We start from the raw sequence: 17,068 nt of genomic DNA, 5'->3' as shown, positions 1-17,068 counted from the left end.
TGTGTGCACTTTAATAGTGACTCTTCCACTTGAAATACATTGTCGCACGTCATCATGTCAGTTCTATCACCCTTCTTTGTTTTATTTTCAAGTTTCATCACTGTTTTGCATGAAATTATGTTTGTTATTGTGAAGTGAGTTTGTATCATGTAAATTTTTAATGTGCTTGCGCATTTTTAATGACTCTTGATTACTGTAAGAGGGGTTTGCATGCACAATGTGAAACCACATTTGGTTTTGGCATCTCATATTTCAAAATTTGCATATTTGATAAAAATAGAATTCATTGTTTATTTCTCTATATTTTTGCATATGCATATTCTGATTTCAAATCAAGATGTCATTTAGGATACGGGAAGGTAAGATTTGTGCATTAGAATCATCATTCATGGAAATTTTGAAGGAGAAAGCAAGATTGCGTGTAGACAATCGGCCGACCTCAAGGTGTGGTTGATTGCCCCTTTACTTTTGTGGACAATTGACTAGCCTCTAAGGTGAAGTCGACCGCCCCATGTAGAAGCCAAAATTTGGCTATTTTCTATGTGATGACCCGAAAAAAAATTATGAGTAGGAGCACGATAATTTTATATGTATATATAATATGTAGATGTTAGCCGATTATTTACTTTCACATACTATCTTACTATAATAATAAAACAATAAAGATGATCATTAAGTTAGTGTCAATACCGTGTTTCCTTTGTTAGGATCATTGATTCCATATTTGATACCTAAGAAAGACATTGTCTAAGCGAGTGCTCTGAGACCATTACAGCTCAGTCAGTCCTTGGGGGTTGGCCTGATCAAAATGGAATCTCATGAGATAAATAAAGTAGACACAGTTGGAGTATATATATATATATATGAAAATATAGATAATTTAAAATAATAATAATTTAAATAAATTAATTAACTAATAAAAAATAAAGGAGGAGTGTCGACAGTTATTCAAAGCAATAATAATAATAATAATAATAATAATAATAATAATAATAATAATAATTGTTGCAACGTCCGACAGAAGGGTCCGAAATGACGAGGGATAATAGATTTTGAATTTTGAAATGGAATTGGTACTAACCTAATCTTTAATTTGGGTGCGGTTAGAACATGTAATCTTAGTCTGTTTTACTAGAGTCGAGATCGGTAGTTCGGTTATGCGAAGGGAATGTATTAGCAACCCCCATACACCATTTCTACGAACGATACTTAATTAAATTGAATTTTGATGGTCTTTAATAAATTCATTAAAATAAACAAATAAATAAGTAAAATCAATGTGCAATTTAGAATTTTTAATATGACCTCCAAATGAAGGGATCTTGTTAGATAAAGCTCCCTCAGAGCTGATACAAGTGAGGTTCAAAATTATCTCTTTACATTTTTTTTTGAAATCATGAGGACGCACAAAAATTAAGAAAATCATAAAAACAACAATTTTTGAAAACATTCCTAGATTTTCTAAAATCTTTATAAAATTTTCTGAAAATTATTTTCAAATATCTTTCTAAAATTTTTTGGGATTTTTTTAAAAATTTTACTTGAAAAATATCCCCAGAATTTTCTCAAAATCTTTGTAAAAAATTCCAAAAATTTATTAAATAAATTTTGTCAAAAATTTTATGGGATTTTTAAAAATTTTACTTGAAAATACTCTCACATTTTTCCTTGATAAAAACTTTATAACATTTCTTGAAATTCCGCCAAATATCCTTCTAAAATCTTCTGGGGTTTTTTAGAAATTTGTTATATTATTTTTTATTCTATTTTTCCATTTTAAGTTAAAATAACTCCAAAATACTTCTCTTGACTCTAAAAAAACCTTATTTTATTTTATTTTATTTTCTCGTTTTAATAATTCCTTTGCTATTTTCTCTAATTTTTAAAGCCAAATTAAAAAAAAAAACTATTTAAGACATTGAATAAGATAATGGATAAAAATAAATAAATAAACAAAGACATAATGAAAGTAAACAAACAGAAGAAACCAAACACCCTTTTTTTTATACACCCCCTCTCTTCCCTCTCTGCTTTTTCTCTCTCTCGGTTAGTTTCCCGGCTCCCATGGCCGTCTCTCTTCCCTGTCTTCTCATTTGCTCTCGGCTTGGCCTCCCATGGCTCCCGGCCTCCTACTCATTCGCTGTTCTCAGTATCTCTCGCTCCCTGCTCGATTTCACTCGGCCTCCTGCTCGCTCGCCCTTAGTCTCCCTCGCCTCCAGCTTGGTTGCAGCATGGCCATGGCTTCTCGGTGGCCCTTGCTCGGCCTCCATGGCCGTGGCCTCACAGCTCTCGGATTCTAGAGGTTCCCCCTCTCTTCTTCTTCTTTTTCCTTCTCCTTCTCCTTCTCCTTCTCCTTCTCCTTCTTCCTCTTCTTCTTCCTCTTCTTCTTCCTCTTCTTCTTCACCCTCTCGGCCACTCTGGTTTAGCAGATCTGTATGGATCTGCAACCATTTTCTGCTCTACTTTCTTTTTTTTCCTATCCTAATCTATATTTTCTTTTTCGCAGGGTATGATCTTCACAAAGGAAAAGCGATTTTCAGATCCTCAACACAACGAGTTAAGTTTTCCCTTCACATTTTTATTTTTCTGATTTTGGGATTAGCTCAGGTTTGGGACTAAGGTCCTGAATCAAAATGAATCAGAACCATTGCAGTGCATTTAAACCAAACACAGAGAAAAAGAATTAAAATAAGACCAAAAATAGAAAAAACTGAACAAAACATATCTCATGCTTTCATTTCCGTCTATTTTCTACATAAATAAAATGGAGAAAATTAAATTTAGAATTTACCTCCATCTTCAAACTCCGCCAATCTTTAAGTCCTTTTTCCGCAACTTTGAGCCCTCTTTTCTTTGATTTCAACTGCAATTTGAAACCCCACGATTTGATTTTCTTGAAAACTCGAAATTCCATCAATCACTCGATCTCATGAATTTTGTTGCAGAATGAGAACCTTTCTTATCCGAACCCTCTACGATTTTCTCACTATATCTTTCACACTGAATCTCTCACACACCTTTCCAATATGAATGTCGTGTCTTTCCTGAATTTTCACTAGTAAAATTTTCTGCAATCCTCACCGTGGTTCTCTCACACTACATGAATCTTGTCTCCCCTTGTTGCTGGTCTTAGGCTCCTATTTATAGGACTTAAGGAATAATTTAATTAACCCATCAAATTCAAATCTGCAAATCAAAACCTAATCTAATTTGTTAACTTAAATTTAATTAACCAAATTTAAATTTATTCAATCAAGATTGAGTAGCCAAATCAGTTTTAAATTGTCTTTTTTCCTAATTTGAATTTGAATTTTGTGTGTGTGCAGGTGACAAAATGAGTAACTTTAATTATCTTTTTAAACAGGAATGATGTAATACCTAGAGGGGGGTGAGTTGAGATTTAAAAACTTCCTAGGTAAAATTCAAATCACAAATAGTATTCCGTAACCTCGAGTCTTCTAAGCAATCTCAATTACCTCAATTAATTAAGTATGCAAATATTTAAAACAAATATGACATTTCTGGTACAAATTAAACATTTGTATACAAACATCACATCATATCTCATTTACGATTTAAAACGTATATGTAAAAATGATTAACCAATGAATGCAAACATACACGTAGAACATATTTCATTTAAATTAAATATGAGTATGCAAGATAATGATAACAATGAAAGAGCAGACATACATATGCGGGATTTAAAGTACGAAAGATAAATGCGATAGATAGAGAGATACAATATTTGTTATCGAGGTTCGGCCAATCCTGTTTACGTCCCCGCTTTAAGTTAATAGCTCAAGGATTCCACTATATGCTCACTTTAACCAGGCGGAGTGACGTCATTTACAACTCTTCTTACGGGACGAAAACTCCCCAACTCAATTACGGGGCTAAATCACAACCAGTTCTCCTTACAAGTCGGAGTCTCCCTAGCTTAATTATAGGGTTTAGCTACAATCAGTACTCTTTTCGAGGCGGAGTCTCCCTAGCTCAATTAAGAGGTTAAGCCACAACCAGTTCTCCTTGTGGCGCGAAGACTTCCTAGCTCAATTACTAGATCGAGCCAAACTGGGTTCTCCTTATGAGGCAAAGTCTTCTTAGCTCAATCTCGGGCTGAGCCAAATCGGTACATAAAAATGTAACATTTTTGTACAAATAAGTGCTTCTAAAAATAAGCAGAGATGTACACAATGAAACTCTAAAATGCACTATCAAATGATTTAAAAATGAAGTTCAAAAGAGTTATGGTTTTTTTCTCAAAAATATTTTTCAATAAGACGTGAGAGTATGGAAAATGATTTTCTTCATGAAAAATAATGACCTTAAAAAATCAAGCCCTCCAAGCAAAACATATATAAATGAATATGTGCTCAAGGATTGACCTTAAAATAGAAAGAAGACTTTCCAAGCAACATATATGATAGAAAATATATGCGCAAGCTCAAGTCTCTTGTGTAACTTCAAAAATAATTCTCCAAATGTAATTTCAAAATAACGAGTAGGAGAAATTTTGATCTTGAAAAACAATAATAAAAGAAGAGACCTTCAAGCAATATATATGAACGATATAAACTCAAGTCTCTTCAAATAAAAACCCCACAAAAATATTTTCTCCAAAAAATGATTTTCAAAATAAATAATCATGGGGGAAATTTTTATCTTCAAAGAACATTTGAAAAACCAAGGCATTCAAGCAAAATATATATGAGAGATGTTATATGCTTGAGCTCGTTCAAATAAAAATCCCAAAAGATTTTCCCCAAAAATATTTTTCAAGGAGTAGGAGAAGTAGAGAAATTGAAGCATACCGGGGTATAAAAATGGAATGGAGGGAGAATCAAAAAATATTTTCCTAAGCTTTCTAAAGGATTCTCCAACATTTTTTTTAAGTGTATTTGACTTGTATTTATACCCAAAAACTCAAACTAACCATTATATAGCTGTTGGGGAATAAATAAATAATTTTATTTTGAAAATTAGTCGTTTTTCGGCCGTTGGGACACTTTCCCAAGAGGGTCGGTCGACTGAGGCTTGAAAATCACGAGCTTCGATCGACTGTGGTGAAGCTCGGTAAGCTAAACTCAGGTTTCTTGTGCAGGCACCCTTCAGTATTTTAGCCATAACTTTTTCTATACAAATTTAATTTGGACGTTCTTGGTATCAACAGAAAGTTAAGATAAAATTCTACAACTTTTATATTGAATACCTTTAAGATAAGAAGTTATGAATAAAGAAAAATGCCAATCAATGAGATGGAAGAAACGTGAAGGGAATTTTTCTACTATGGACACCTTTCAGTGTTTCGGTCATAACTTTTTTTATACGATTACAAATTAGACATTCTTGATATCAATAGAAAGTTAAGAGAAGGTACCACAACTTTCATGTTGAATATTTTTTAAGATAAGAAGTTATGGATTGAGAAAATTACTTATTTTTACTGTTTGGTTGATTGGCCGGTCGATTGATTCATTTATAAAAATTAGTTTTTTCCTTTTTTTGAATTTAAAACCATTTTAAAACTTTTGTATAAGTTAGACATTTTATGAAAAATATTTTTCATGTTATTTGGAGGTCCTATGGTTAATCTAAAGTCATTTATGAGTTTCAAACTAAATCATGTAAGATGCATGCACATTCAACCCTAATTACTATTACAACCCAAAAGATAATAAAGTCTTTAGTCTTTGCTCCCTTGATTTCCATGGAATATGCCAAGTTGATGCGAGCTTTAAGTTGTGTATCGACTTTCATATTGTATCATCATTTGTACTTATTTGAAATTTAACCAGTTCATGTACTAAGCACATATATGAGATGTTGTGGTTTGTCATAATCAAAACAAGAATCAAACTGAAAAAGTTAACAATTTTCCCATTTTTTATGATGACAAATACAGGAGCAAAATTGGGTTTGCCTGACAAGGTTCCCCCTCAAAATTTGCATAATTTAAAAATGATATTCAATATAGTTCAAACATATGCAAGACAAAGACTTCGGTATTTTTCAAGTTCAACATTTAAGTACAATTTTGGTTCAATGTGCAGTTTGTGTTTGAAGCTATCTTAACAAAATATTCAATTAAGGCACATCTATCATTTTCCATTTTTGAATAACAAAAAAGGCAGTGAGACACAATTAATAATTTTGCTTATAAAACATCTTCCCCTCTTGTCATCAACAAAAAGGTTAATAAAAATTTGTTTAAAGAACTATTTAAACTCCAGAACCTTTAGATAAAAAAAAAAATGTTAGCCTTGGTGGCTATACCATCATTGTTTAAAGTGTTTTGATGATCTTAACCTATATATTGTTTCTAGTATTTTTCTATCTTTACAGATCATGTTTAGTATAGGTACTCGTACATGAAGTACTAGATTGAATACAAAGATTGAACCGAGTAGACGTCAAGAAAGAAAGATTTAATGGACATATACTTGGAAGGACCCAAGCATGACCAAAGAAAGCTTAATGTAGTCTTCTATGTATGTGGGGAGTGTTTGAGTTAATCTATATTGTAACTCTTCCGAGTGTGTTTCTTGCATGATTTTTAAGCAAGAGTTGAGCATTGCATATGTATACTATGACACTTGAGTTTATAGGATTGTATTAAAGTCACAAACTCACATTCATGGTTATTAAAGTTAAATTCAAAGAGTTTGTCAAAAATAATCCTAAACTTAAAATATGTTTTCAAAGGGACAAGTTTTAACATTCTAGTTTTAAGAACATTTTTATACTTGATCCCGGTTTTGTCAAAACATGGTTGAAGTCCTAAAGTTTCAAAGAAGTCAAATATTTTTTATAAAAGACATTCTAAGCATATAAGATATCAAATGATCTTTTAAAAATGTTTTCATAAATTAAGATATCTTATATTTAAGTGGAAACTCACTTGGGCAAGTTTTACTCTTCATTAGACTTTATATATTTTATATACTTTTGTCCCAGAATGTTTTAAGTGATTAGAAGACTTTTTGGTTGGATTTAAAATCTCAGTTATGCACTTATCAAATTTCCTGAACACCCTTCGGTATTTGGAGCATAACTTTTGTTAGAAAAGTCCAAATAAGACGATCTTAGTGTCCTTGGAAAGTAAAGAAAAAATCCACAACTTTTATGTTGATGACTTTTTCTAATTCAGGACATTCGTCGACGAGAACAGGAGATTCGTCGATGAGTGACTAGTTGACACTAGTCGATAAGTGCAGGGCACTAGTCGACGAGCCAAACAGGTAGAATGATGCTAACGGGAAAAAATGGCTAGTTTTGTTTGGGAATTGCTCCCACTGGTCCAATAACGGCTAATTGAGTATTTTGGCTATAAATACAAGCTATTAGGCTTGTTTAGACATGGTTTTGATGATTTATACAAGCTTATGGTGAAAAACATCCTTGATTACAAAACCTAGCATATTGCATCTTAGTTCATATTCACAAGTGTTCATCACTCTTGTTCTCCAATTTCGTTTGATACAATTCTTGAGAGAGAAGTGTGAGGTTTACTTTGTATTTAATATTTGCTCATTCAAGGAGCATTCTCATTGTAATTATCTACTTCATGTAAGGTTCTTTGTGAACCATTGTGAGGGTTCTTGGTGAACTGCTTGGTAAAGGCTCTTTGTGAGCAAGTAGGGATTTGTTCCCAAGTGTAGGGTTGTGTACTCGAGTTGTAAGGCTTGCTTCATCGAGGAATGAGCGTTGATAGTGGATTGTGAAATCCTTAGTTTGGTGCTAAGGTGTAAACGTAAGCTTGGAGCTGAACTACGTAAAAATCTTGGTGTTGATTTTCTCTCCCTACTCTTTATTTTATTTGTCTTGCGCATGATTTATATTTTGTATGTTGTGATATAATTGCTTGTCATCTTGCCAAGACTATTGTTTTGTAAAGAACTTTTTAATACGCAAAAAAAGTCATTCACCTCCCATCTGACTCTACATTGTATATCCGCTGCGGGACGCACGCATATACTCCCCGAGCTATGACGTTTAACAAAAAATTTCATGATATAAATGAATTTGATGTCAAGGTGCATGCTATGAATTCATTTAGGCACACAGGCAAGAATTAAGATATAGCCTATATAAGTTTAGTTCTTGCAAAAAAAAAAAATCCCTTTTTTTATTATCAATAAGTAATTAGGGATTATGCTTACTGAAAAAGAAACTTTAATGTAGTGTCTTGGGAAAATTATGCTATTTAAATAATGCAAGAAGGGGAAAAAGGAAATTTAATTTTAATATTTAAACAGGGACTCGTTGATGAACACAAGAGATTCGTCGACAAGAACACACAAGGAGCTCGTCGACAGGGACGTGTCTCGTCGACGACAAGATACCGAGAGGATTTTATCGTAGTTCTGAATTTCGTTGACGAGGAGTAAGCATTCGTCGACGAATATACTTCTTGACCTCGTTAACGAAGTGAAGTGGCTCATCGACAAAGGCCAACGTATAAATAGGCCTAAACTTCATTTTTGGCTGAAAATGCATACACAAATCTCTCATTCTCTCTCCTCTTCGGTTCCCTACCCTTCTCTCTAGGTTTTTGGGTCCTTTTTTGCCGGATCAACGACCCAAAGCTACCATGACACTCTTGGGGAAGTTCTCTATAAGTCTGTCAGAGTGGATCGTCGGTGGAGCTAGCTTAAATTCCATCCCAAGTTTAAGGTAAGATATTTTATTTAGTATTTGACTTTCCTGCAGCTGTAGGAATTGTAGTAGTTAAGAAAATGCTAAAGTTTTGCTCTGAGAGATGTTGATTTCAGGGTATTGAACGGGGAACCCTACGGGTGTAGGACTAATATATTTTAGAGGCTTTTCAGTAATTAGGTAAGGGAATAAACTAAGTTAGTTATTTTCATGAAAATATATGTATAATCTTACGGCATTTAATTTCAGGAATATATATATATATATATATATATTAGAATTATGTTGGGAAAATACTACTGTAAATGATGATATGTTTTAAATATGTGTAATACCCATTTTGTGTGGCATGAGTAGAATTTATTATGAATTACCGTTTTCTAGGAAAATGTTAAATGATACAAAGTTTTACTATGATATACTGGCGTACGGGCTGAGAGTTTTTATATGGTATATCGGTGTATGGGCCGAGACTTTTTATATGATATACTGGTTTATGGGTCAAGGATGTTCTTACATGATATGCCGGCGTACGAGCCGAGCCTTTTATATGATATATTGGCGTACGGGCCGAGCCTTTTATTTGATATGTGATATAGTGTGCGGGCCATGATTAATAAAATACGAAATACCGATGTAAGGGTCGAAGATTTTCATATTAAGTTATGAAATGTGATATGATGATATTGACTTGACAATTATTATAATGGAATAGCAATGTATCACAATTTGAAATATGTTATATGTTATCAGAACCTGATTGACTTGGTTTAGGCTTACACGAGCACGATACCGTAGCTATATGATCACGATCATGATATGTTAGTGCTACCACTAGCCGTACAAGGCAGCAGGAGGATGGCGGTCAATGTGGTTTATTGGAATGTTGGTGTCCCTAGTGTACGGACTAGTAGAGGTAGACTCATCATACTTATAGACTTTTGCTTTTGATTCGGCAAAGGTCGGCTAGTCATTGTCAGATCCTGCCTTCGGGCTGCACACCCAATCATGTGGGGGTAAGACATGACACCAGCCAGCTAACCTTCCAGGGATGTTTTGGTATTATTATTATATGAGATGAATTATGTTTATGGAAATCTAGCATGTTGTACTATGATATGATTGTATACATGTTTTTCCCATATATGATATAGATAGTTTCACCAAGTATGTTTATATACTATTATATGTATAATAAGGAAATACTCATGTTCCCACATACTGGTATTAGTTTATCTTCCCTTGCTGAGAAGTGTCTCACCCTAACTTATATGACATTTTAGGAGCCCCAGATAGAAGAGCGGATAAAGCTCCGCAGCGCTAGTGTTCGATAGTCCTACCTTACCTGTAGGGTAAGTACTTGCTAGGGTTAGACAGATTTTTGGGTGGCGACCCTAGGACTATTTTGGATATTTTTGAGATGTGTTAATTTATATGACGATTGTAGTAAACTCTGGTATTGGGTTGTATGGTATTTTGATTGTATATGATTTCACGTTTCTTGCTGCCTAGGTAATGGTGATGAATTTCAGGTTATCCATGGTACCTAGGGTCTAAGTGGGTTATGGTTTACTAGGATATTATCATTATGGAAAAAAAAATATAATATGGTAAATTAAGCAGGTCGTTACAGTTTGGTATCAGAGCCTAAGTTGTTAGGTTCTGTAGACTTTAGAGTGTAGCGGAAACGATACCAGAGTATAGGGAAAGGATTTTAGGTTTTGTTCTACAGTCTAGAGGCAGGACTTCTGTGGTGATTTTTGTGTTTTTCCTAGGGTGATGATTTCAGGAAAACCATAGTAAACTGTTGTCAGGTTGTATTCCTAAAATGTAGGACTGGAGTTAGGAATGAGTTTAGGAAGTTAAGATAAGAAACTATGTTAGGTGTGTAAACTATAAATATAGGGTTTCTAAGTTACATTTATTATTTTTTAGGATGGATCTAGGAGAAAGTAGTGCCCATGCGAGATGCAATGATGGAGCAGGGCCCTCAAGTGCAGGAGGGACCGATTCTAATGCAGTACTACGCAATGTGGCTCAGCAGGTTATGGCTGAGATCGCTAGGAGCTCCAGAGAGCAAAAAGGTCCTTCTGTAGGTCATGGGTGCACGATAGAGAATTTTACTAAGATGAATCCTTCAGCATTTTCAGGAGGGGTTGATCCTGCAGTTGCTGAGAATTAAATGCAGGAGATCGAGAAAGTCCTAGTTGTATTACAATGTACGTAGGAACAGAGGGTCCTCTTTGCCACCTATAAATTGACAGGGGAGGCTAAGAGATGGTGGACTGCTATGAAACTTCTGGAGCAGCAGAGGACGACATCGATAGTCATGATGTGGGACCGATTTAAAGAATTATTCTTTGACAAATATTTTCCAACTACTGTCAGGGAGGCTAAAGTGGAGGAGTTCTTGAGTCAGAAGCAGGGACAGTTGTTGGTCTAGCAGTATGCGGCGCGGTTTATAGAACTCTCTCGCTTCTCTCCGTATATTGTTTCTGATGAGATAAAGAAGACGAAACAATTTGAAAAAGGATTGAGGAGAGGCATATACAAGCAGGTGTTGGTACTAAAGATACATGATTTTGCTGAGTTAGTCGATAGAGCAGCCTTGACGGAGGTTAGTGAGCGTATGGATGTAGAGGAACAGGGACAGAAGAAGAGATCTGCATCTTCAGGCTATCAGCAGGGTCATAGGTAGGGTCAGTGGAGGAGAGGAAACTATGGCAGAGGGCGGAGATAGGAGACTAGGGATTGTGAGGTTCAGCTAGTGCAGAATCCTCCTGTCTTTCAGATTTGGGAGGAGACACTGGGGAGAGTGTCAGGTAAGGAGAGCTGTCTACTATCACTGCGGTAGATAGGGACATCTGGTGCGAGACTACCCTACACTGCCAGATGCTGCTCTTCCTCCTAGACTGTATCAAGGAGGCTATCAGGTGCCATGTGGAGGCTAACATAGGAATATGGCTCTGGCCAGAGTTTTCACTCTGACGCCGGGTGATCCTAGGACAGCCGGCGAAGTGGTGATAGGTATGGTTATCATGCTTTCTTTTAAAGTTATTGTATTATTTGATTCAGGAGTCACACATTCGTTCGTGTCAATGGGGTATTTTAAATTGTGTGGGGGCAGAAACACAGTTGTTAGAGAATAAATTATTAGTGACTACACCGATCGGGTCAACAGTGAGGTGTAGTAGGGTATTCCGGGGTTGTCTAGTGAATATTCAAGGGAAAATTTTGTCTGCTGATTTGATAGTGTTAGACATGCATGAGTTCGATGTAATATTCAGTATGTACTGGTTGGCAGGCAATTACGCCAGCATAGATTTACATTTGAAAGAAGTAATATTCAGACCTATGAAAAAACCAGAATTTAAGTTTATAGGATCGCGAGTGCAATCTTCGTCCCAATTAGTTTCAGCTATTCAGGCAAGGAGACTGCTCCTAAATGGCTTTCTGGGATTTGTGGCATTTGTGAAGGAAATGATAAGGAATGAAGTGAAGGTCACTAGTACACCAGTAGTAAAGGACTTTACAGATGTTTTTCCAGATGAGTTACCAGGCGTGCGACCTGATTGGGAGGTAGAATTTTCTATTGATCTGCTTCTGGGTACAGCGCCAATCTCTAAAGCACCTTACTGAATGGCACTAACAGAGTTGGCAGAATTAAAGAATCAGTTGCAAGATTTGCTCGATAAGAGTTTTATATGACCTAGTGTATCCCCATGGGGAGCTCTAGTTCTATTTGTGAAGAAGAAAGACGAGACTATGGGGATGTGTATATATTATGGGGAAATTAATAAAGTGACAATCAAGAACAAGTATCTTCTACCTCGTATAGATGATTTATTTGACTAGCTCCAAGGTACACAGGTGTATTCTAAGATTGACCTCAGATCAAGATATTACCAGATGAAAGTGAAAGCGGAAGATGTATCAAAGATGACTTTCAGGACCAGATATGAGCATTATGAATTTCTTGTTATGCCTTTTGGTCTGACGAATGCTCCTCCAGTATTTATGGACTTGATAAGGAGTCTTCTACCAATACTTGGACCAGTTTGTTGTTATTTTTATTAATGATGTATTGGTCTATTCGAGGAGTTATAAGGAACATGAGACGCATTTGAGGCAAGTTTTACAGACGCTCAGGGAAAAGAAGTTATGCCCTAAGTTCAGTAAGTGTGAATTCTGACTTGAGAAGGTTGTGTTTTTGGGGCACGTCATATTAAGGGATGAAATTTTTGTGGATCCTAGTAAGATTGATGCGGTAGTAAATTGGGCTAGACCGAGGAACGTTCAGGAGATCAGGAGTTTCTTGGGGTTAGCTGGGTATTACCGTCGTTTCGTTAAGGGATTCTCAGCGCTATCAGGACCTCTAACACAACTGACTAGGACGAACACTAGATTTGAATGAGACGATAGATGTGAATAGAGTTTTCAGGAATTGAAATAGAGGCTTGTCACGACACCAATATTGATCATTTCGTTAGGGGGTGAGGGTTATATTATTTATAGTGATGCGTCTTTGAAGAGACTTGGTTGTGTATTGATGCAGCATGGTAGAGTGGTAGTGTCTGCTTCCAAGCAGTTCTCCGACCACAAGAGTTTAAAGTACTTTTTCACTCAGAAGGAACTGAACATGAGGCAGAGAAGGTGGTTGGAACTTATTAAAGATTTCAATTGTACCATCAGTTACCACCTAGGAAAAGCAAACATGGTAGCTGATGCATTGAACAGGAAGTCTGTGGGATCATCGTTGGTAGTTATGGAGATTCAGTATCCAATCATGATGGGTCTGGAGAGACTCGGTATAGAGTTGGTTGAGAATGATCCTCAAGTATGTATTGTCAGTCTGGTGGTGTAGCCTACTATGCAAGAAAGGATTAAAGTTGCTCAGAATGACGATTTAGAATTAGCAGACATTAGTCAGAGTGCAGAATGGTCAGGGGGAGGAATTCTGTATTGCAGATGACGGAGCGTTGCGATTCCGTTTCAGATTATGTGTTCCTGCCGATGCTGACATCAAAAAGACCATCTTAAAGGAGGCTCACAGATCTTTGTACATAGTTCATCCCGACAGTACGAAGATGTATAGAGATCTACGAGAGTCTTATTGGTGGAATGGTATGAAGAAAGAGATTGCCGAGTATGTAGCACAGTATTTGATGCGCCAGCAGATAAAAGCTGAGCACCAGAGGCCAGCGGGCCAGTTATAGCCACTTTTTATCCTAGAGTGGAAATGAGATCATATATCTATGGATTTTGTATCAGGGTTACCGTCAGCGTCACATGGTCAGAATGTCATTTAGGTGATTATAGATCGTTTAACTAAGACTGCCCATTTTCTTCCTATCAAGATCAGTTACTCCCTTAACCGTTTGACAGAAATTTATGTTCAGGAGATAGTCCGTTCTCATGGGGTGCCAGTGTCTATAGTGTCAGATCGAGACCCGCGTTTCACGTCATGATTTTGGAGGAGCTTATAGGAAGCCCTAGGGTCTCAGTTATCTTTTAGTACGACATTCCATCCTCAGTCAGATAGGCAGACTGAGAGGATGATACAGATATTGGAGGATATGCTTCGAGCATGTGTGCTAGATTTTAGGGGTAGTTGGACCCAATTTATGCCGCTGGTGGAGTTTGCGTATAATAATAGTTATCAGACCAACATTGACATGACACCGTTTGAGGCGTTCTATGGTAGGAGATGTCGTTCTCCTTAATTTTGAGATGAAATAGGTGAGTGGCAAGTTATGGGACCAGAGCTTGTTTAGCAAGCGTGTGAAAAGGTTTGACTCATCAGATATAGAATCAGTGCAGCTCAAAGCCGACAGAAGAGTTACGCTGATAACCGCCGCAGGAAGTTAGAGTTTGATATTAGTGATCATGGGTTTTTGAAGATAGCTCCGTTAAAAGGGGTTATGCGATTTGGGAGGAAAGGTAAACTTAGCCCTGGGTTCATTGGACCATTTGATATTCTAGAGAAAGTGGGGCCAGTTGCCTTCAGGTTAGCTTTACCACCTGTATTGTCCAGGATACACGACGTATTCTATGTTTTCATGTTAAGGAAATACGTTCCAGATCCTTCTCATGTAATCATCTATGGTGAATTAGAGCTTAGTGATTCACTAGTTTATAAGAAGATACCAGTGCGGATTCTGGACCGGAAGGAGCAGGAATTGCGTAATAAGAAGTTCCTCTAGTAAAAGTTTTGTGGAGAAATCACAAAATAAAAGAAGCTTCTTAGGAACTCGAGGAACAGATAATGCAGAAATATTCGCAATTGCTCCAAGAGATTAGTTATAACCGAGTAAAATGTAAGTAGTTAGGTAATATTTCTTTTGCAGGTACATGTAATAGTTTAGTTAGTAAGTAGCCTTTTAGTTTTGGGGGAAATTTTATTTTATATGTGTACCTAGAACTTGAAATGTAACTACAGTATTCCTCCGCCATAAGTGAGAGTAAGTAATAAAATAAGTAGACTGTTTTTCCTTTAAAGGATGATAAATCATATGAATAGCAAATTTCGAGTACAAAATTTTATAAAGAGGGGAGAATGTAGTGACCTGAAGAAATTATGGAATTTAAATAATGAAAGAAGGGGGAAAAGGAAATTTAATTTTAATATTTAAACAAGGACGCGTCGACGAATACAGGGGATTCGCTGATGAGAGCACATGAGGGGCTCGTTGACGGGGACGTGTCTCGTCGACGAGAAGATACCGAGAGGATTTTATCGCAGTTCTGAATTTCGTTGACGAGGAGTAAATATTCGTCAACGAATATACTTCTTGACCTCATCGATGAAGTGACGTGGCTCGTCGACGAAAGTCAACGTATAAATAGGCCTAAACTTCATCTTTGACTAAAAATGCACGCACAAATCTCTCATTCTCTCTCCTCTTCAGTTCCCTACCCTTCTCTTTAGGTTTTTGAGTCCGTTTTTCACTGGATCAATGATCCGAAGCCGCCACGACATTCCTGGTGAAGTTCTCTACAAGTCTGCCGGAATGGATCGTCGGTAGGGCTAGCTTGAATTCCATCCCAAGTTTAAGGTAGACATTTTATTTAGTATTTGAATTTTCTGCAGTTGTACGAATTGTAGTAGTCAAGAAAATACTGAAGTTTTGTTCTGAGAGATGTTGATTTCAAGGTGTTAAACGGGGAACCCTGCGGGTGCAGGACTGATATACTTTAGGGGTTTTTCAGGAATCAGGTAAGAGGATAAACTAAACTAGTTGTTTTCATGAAAATATATGTATAATCTTATAACATTTAATTTAAGAAAAATAAATAAATATATATATATATATATTTGCATTATATTTGGGAAAATACTGCTGTAAATGATAATATGTTTTAAATATGTGTAATACCCATTTTGTGTGGCCTGCGTATAATTTATTATGAATTACTGTTTTTTGGAAAAATATTAAATGATACAAAGTTTTACTATGATATACTGGCGTACGGGCCGATGATGTTCTTACATGATATGCCAGCGTATGGACCGAGCCTTTTATATGATATGCCGGCATACGAACCATGATTAATAAAATACGAAATGCCGGCGTACGGGTAGAAGATTTTCATATTATGTTATGAAATGTGATATGATGATATTGACTTGACAATTATTATAATGGAATAGCAATGTATCACAATTTGAAATATGTTATATGATGTCAGAACCTGATTGACTTGGTTTTGGCTTACACGAGCACGGTACCGTAGCTATATGGTCACGATCATGATATGTTAGTGCTACCGCTAGCCGTACGGGGTAGCAGGAGGATGGTAGTCGATGTGGTTTATTGGAGTGTTGGCACCCTTGGTGTACGGACTAGTAGAGGTAGACCCATTGTACTTACAGACTTTTGCTTTTGATTTGGCAGTGGTCGACCAACCATTATCAAATCCCGCCTTCGGGCCGCACAACCCAGTCATATGGGGATAAGACATGACACCAGCCAGCTAACCTTTCAGAGATGTATTGGTATTATTATTATATGAGATGAATTATGTTTATGGAAATCTAGTATGTTCTACCATGATATGATTGTATACATGTTTTTTCCTAGATATGATACAGATAGTTTCACCAAGTATGTTTATATACTATTATATGTATAACACGGAAATACACATATTGCCATACACTGGTATTAGTTTATCTTCCCTTATTGAGAGGTGTCTCACCCTAACTTATATGACATTTTAGGAGCTTAAGATAGAAGAGCGGATAAAGCTCCGCAGCGCTAGTGTTCGATAGTCCTACCTTACCTGTAGGGTAAGTACTTGCTAGGGTTAGAAAGATTTTTGGGTGGCGACCCTAGGACTATTTTGGATATTTTTTAGATGTGTATATTTATTTGACAATTGTAGTAAACTCTGGTATTGGGTTGTACGG

The 17,068-nt window shown here is 36.2% G+C and overlaps 2 protein-coding genes across 6 annotated transcripts in view; one reads left to right on the top strand and one right to left on the bottom strand.

The window, feature by feature from the left end:
- LOC131153074 (uncharacterized) overlaps window positions 1–3,178 on the bottom strand; it is a 29,083-nt gene extending 25,905 nt beyond the window's left edge. The window contains exon 1 of the transcript XR_009136155.1: window positions 2,792–3,178. The gene's annotated coding sequence lies outside the window, so the exon portion shown is untranslated. The remainder of the gene's footprint in view (window positions 1–2,791) is intronic.
- LOC131153075 (uncharacterized) lies at window positions 1,976–16,803 on the top strand. Of its 5 annotated transcripts, none has more exons than XR_009136158.1 (3): window positions 1,976–2,302; window positions 2,507–2,556; window positions 8,259–8,907. XR_009136158.1 is itself a non-coding variant. In XM_058105111.1 (3 exons), exons 1-3 carry the CDS (start codon window positions 2,065–2,067, stop codon window positions 16,620–16,622), a joined length of 357 nt encoding a protein of 118 aa, XP_057961094.1. In that variant the 5' UTR covers window positions 1,982–2,064; the 3' UTR covers window positions 16,623–16,803. The 5 variants fall into 5 exon arrangements, 4 of the variants coding, with proteins under 4 accessions (XP_057961094.1, XP_057961097.1, XP_057961096.1 ...); XM_058105111.1 differs by lacking the exon at window positions 8,259–8,907 and adding an exon at window positions 16,554–16,803 and having other exon boundaries at window positions 1,982–2,302; XM_058105114.1 differs by lacking the exon at window positions 8,259–8,907 and adding an exon at window positions 6,362–6,675 and having other exon boundaries at window positions 1,982–2,302.
- The last annotated feature ends 265 nt before the right edge of the window (window positions 16,804–17,068 follow it).

This window comes from Malania oleifera, chromosome 4 (assembly GCF_029873635.1).
Source record: "Malania oleifera isolate guangnan ecotype guangnan chromosome 4, ASM2987363v1, whole genome shotgun sequence".
In the NCBI taxonomy this organism is placed as follows: Eukaryota; Viridiplantae; Streptophyta; class Magnoliopsida; order Santalales; family Ximeniaceae; genus Malania; species Malania oleifera.
The sequence above is the reverse complement of the archived record's forward strand: the minus strand, read 5'-3'. Positions and strand labels throughout refer to the sequence as shown.

What these genes read in the sequence shown, in the direction of transcription:
- LOC131153075 (XM_058105111.1), top strand. Translation starts at nt 2,065, where the DNA reads ATGGCCGTCTCTCTTCCCTGTCTTCTCATTTGCTCTCGGCTTGGCCTC. An exon ending in ACAGCTCTCGGATTCTAGAG is followed by an intron (nt 2,303 to 2,506) that starts GTTCCCCCTCTC and finishes TCTTTTTCGCAG; the next exon opens with GGTATGATCTTCACAAAGGA. An exon ending in TCAGATCCTCAACACAACGA is followed by an intron (nt 2,557 to 16,553) that starts GTTAAGTTTTCC and finishes TTGATTTGGCAG; the next exon opens with TGGTCGACCAACCATTATCA.